A 4,217-nucleotide genomic window follows, 5' to 3' on the forward strand; every position below is an offset into this window, starting at 1 on the left:
AAAAATATTCATTTTGATTTTAAAAAAATATTGTTCATTTTGATTAAAAAATATTCCTTTTGATTAAAAAATATTCCTTTTGATTAAAAAAAATTCATTTTGATTTAAAAAATATTGTTCATTTTGATTTAAAAAATATTGTTCATTTGATTAAAAAAATAGTTTAATTTTAATATTTCAAATGTTTTGCTTGTGTTCTGCTTCAAATATTCATAATCTTACATGCATAATTTTCATTTAATTATATTAAATAAACTTCAAGTTTACTACAAATCAAATCGTGTTCCTTCACTTTTTAAAAATGTAATTTATAAGTGATTAAAGAACGCATTCTAATCTTTAAAATCTATAATACAACGAAATATTCAATTGCTTATAATACTTAAACAAACAACTTGTGTTTTATTATTTTTTATTATTAATATTTCAGTATAAATCATCGTGTTCTTTCTTTATTTCAATCCAATTTTGAAGTTTTGTAACGCTGTCTGTAAAAATTACTGTTCATTATTGACAGTCTAAGAGTTCCACATATCTTGCTTGTTGGGACCTCGGCGATGACGTCATTTTTTCAGCTGGCCGGCCATCTTTATAACGAAGGCCACGGCTCTGCTCACAGAAATAGTTGAAGAAGTCAAAGACATTTTCAGAGCACCCCTAAACGAAGATCCATACAAGGCATTGAAGGAAGCTATCCCCAAACGAACAAACGTATCGGAGACGCAACTTTTTAATGACCTAAGTCTCGGTGATCGAAAGCCCTTCCAGCTTTTGGGGAAAATGAAAAGTGTGTTTGGTAGTCGCAATGTGGATGACAAGATTATCCAGCAACTGTGATTAGACAAACTTCCACAACAAATGTCCCAGAACTCGAGCAACATCATACCACAATTCGTGGTGCCTCCGTGCATGCAAAGCCTCGACGGCTGTCCTTGAAAAAATTAGCCCTGGCCCGCTCAGAATTTAAACACATGATGGATCTCAGCATCTTACGGCCTTCAAGTAGTCCATGGTCATCCCCTCTTCACATGGTGCCCAAGAAATCGAAGGAAGACCGGAAACTATGTGGAGACTATCGAGCTCTCAACACAGCAACTGTTCCCGACAGATATCCGATTCCACACCTGCACGATTTTTCTGCATCCTTATCTGGCTCTAGTTTTTTCGCAGATCGATTCAGTCCATGCAAATTTTCGTCGCTGAGGAAGACATTCCTAAGACCGCGATATACATCCCTTTCGGACTATTTGAATTCACCCGGCGACCTTTTGGACTGGATAATGCTGCCCAGGCATTCCGAAAATTTATCGATGAAGTTCTTCGTGGACTACCCTTTGTTTTCGCGTATATCAACGACATTCTTATCACAAGTTCCTCACAGGAATACCATGTGGTCCACGTATCTGAAGTCTTCCGACGTTTACAATCCTATAGATTAAAAATCAACGTTCTGAAGTGCAAATTTAGTGTTAGTTCCCTTGATTTCCGTAGACACCGGATCGACAAGTCTGGACTTACTGGACTTAAGTGCAAGCAGTCAAAGATTTTCCTGTACCCAACTCTTTGCGTCAAATAGTGAACTTCACAAAGCTATCATACATCGACACTGGCCTATCAGTTAAGCTTTTTTTTTTTTCGACAGATGCTTCTGATATGGCTGTTGGTGCTGTACTCAATCAAGACGTAAATGGTCAAGCACTTCTCTGCTAAGCTGAGCATCCCTCGGCGTAAATACAGCATTTTCTGTTTAGAACTACTCGCCATGTACTTAGTAGTAAAACATTTCTGTTTCATGTTAGAAGGGAAACAATTCACTATTTTCACCGACTACAAAGCACTGATTGCTTCCCTTACATCTTCCATTTCTGGAAAACACACACAGAGAACTTCGACAGATGGATTTTGTGGCACAATATTCTGCCGACATTCAATATTTACTAGGCAAGATGAATATTATGGCTGACACCCTTTCCCGTTTTTTGTGATCTTCAGTCTTGAGAAACCTCTAGTCTTGGATTACATCGCAGCGAAACAAGAACGAGACGTGTCATTGAGAGAATTCATGCTGACTTCAACTTTTACGCTGAGGAAAACTCCAATCCCATTTTCAGACAAGCTCATCTGGTGCGATGCAAAGTACTCAGACTTGTATTTCTTGCCAAACTACGAAAGTACATCGCAATACTAAATGCATCCCAGATAGCTTTCCTGTACCTGTCGCTCGTTTTTTCACATATCCATTTGAACATCGTTGGCCTCCTGCCACTTTCCGCTGATCATTGCTACATCCTCACTGTGATAGACTGCTTCACTCATTGGCCGGTAACAGTCTCCTTGCAAGATATTTCTGTGGAAGCTGTAGCCTGTGCATTTGTATAGAACTGGATCTCTAACGTTGGTGTACCCACCACTTTTTCCACTGATAGAGGTTTCCATAAGAGTTTTTACTCACACACTTTCCGAGACCTTTTCCAATCTTTCGAAATTTCCCACGTTTTGACAACCGCCTATCGCCCTTCCGCTAACGGTATGGGAGAATGCTTTCATCGGCAACTCAAAACTGCCCTATCTGCCCAACCCAAACCGCATCACTGGAGCGAACATTTACCGCTCGTTCTTCTAGGACTTCGGTCTATTATTAAAGAAGATCTGAACCCTACACCAGCAGAGATGGTTTTTGGAACCACCTTTCGCCTTTCCGGTGAATTTTTCACTGTCGACAAATCCATACTTACAACCACCTCTACTAATGCAGACGGTATGAAACTCACAATATCTCAGGTGATGTATACTCCACCACGCTCTGACACTTCCAAACTGTACTACCCACCTGATCTTCATTCATGTAAGTACGTTTTCGTCCGTATCAACTCGATACGCAGACCACTACATCCGCTTTATGATGGACCGTATCTAGTGTTGGAACGCTCTGACCACAATAACAAACGTGACTCAATCACGATAAATCTCGTCAAACCAGCCTTCTTAGAAAGCTCGTGTGATTTAGTGGTTCTTGCAACAAGTTTTTTTCTGACTCAGAACCAATCATCGCACCCAACCCAGATCTAATCAATGCGTCTGATCCAGACCCTGTAATTACACCTGCTTTTCGCACACCTCATAATGACCCTGACCGGGACCTTCCAGACCCTTCTATCCAACCTACTATTCGCACGACTCGCAGTGGCCGTCGTGTAATTTTTCCGCGCAAATACGCAGATTTTTACACTACTTAAAACTGTCCGCATATACACATGCTAACACCACACCTACATCTGCTGATTTCATCTACTTTTCTCCGTAGCCTCCGGCTATCTGGGAGAAGCATTATAGCAAACTATTGTGGCTGCTATATCAGTGTTTTGCATGTGGCGCAAACACACAGACACAAATTAAGCATGCGCGTGCAGCACACAAAAAATATTGCCCTGTTGATTTGACATTTAACATAACAGTCATTGAGGTCACTTTCTTTTGATTTTTCGCTTCTGACTTTTCTTTCTTTCTTCGATCCTTGCACGCGACTGAGATGATGCGTTATTTCCTCAGTCACTCTTCACACATGCGCAAAGAACAATTTTCAGCCTGTACACATGTGCAAATATGAATCCAAATGAAACAACTTGTATGCAAAAACTGTCTTATCCGAGGTTATTTTAACTTAATTTCACCATGAAAATTAATGGACTAACGGACAATTGATTATCTCGCAACAATGACTAATTAACACTTCAAAAAAATATTTCTAATCACACATGTACATACACACACACAGGCACTCCTTATGTTTATAATAGCAAAGTATTGTAATCTAACGCATAAATATTTTTCCATTGTCCATAATAAATGTACTGTTTTGTATATATAATTCGGTCATATGCTGTCTTATTTTAATGTCGGAGTCGAGGACGCGCATATTTATCCTCTACAATCCGGCTGTTGACGTCAGGTTCCAGCCAAAACTGAGATTCACAATATGTACCAAGACCCCAACTTTTACCAGAAGATATATGAATAAAAAATATATAAATAAAAAATATATACTGTTACTTGCCAGACGACTATTTTTCAATTAATTAGAAAGATCAACTTCCGACTTTTACGTATTTTTTGAATATCTTTATTACTTTTGCAACTTTTCATTTAAAAGCTTTTGGATACATTTTTATTTACCTTTACTAGAGGGGTAAGTTATGCTTAATTTAGGGTTAAGGTTA

The 4,217-nt window shown here is 38.7% G+C and overlaps 1 protein-coding gene across 1 annotated transcript; it reads left to right on the forward strand.

Moving 5' to 3' along the window:
* Positions 1-2,529: 2,529 nt before the first annotated feature.
* Positions 2,530-3,069, forward strand: LOC145276649 (uncharacterized). The gene has a single exon (XM_080127840.1). The coding sequence runs from the start codon at positions 2,530-2,532 to the stop codon at positions 3,067-3,069; it is 540 nt and encodes a 179-aa protein (XP_079983966.1).
* The last annotated feature ends 1,148 nt before the right edge of the window (positions 3,070-4,217 follow it).

The sequence above is a fragment of the Euprymna scolopes genome, chromosome 5, assembly GCF_053919585.1.
Source record: "Euprymna scolopes isolate OS-2025 chromosome 5, ASM5391958v1, whole genome shotgun sequence".
NCBI classification, from domain to species: Eukaryota; Metazoa; Mollusca; class Cephalopoda; order Sepiida; family Sepiolidae; genus Euprymna; species Euprymna scolopes.

Bases quoted from the DNA above. Each gene is read 5' to 3' on its own strand.
- LOC145276649 (XM_080127840.1), top strand. From the start codon at position 2,530: ATGGGAGAATGCTTTCATCGGCAACTCAAAACTGCCCTATCTGCCCAA.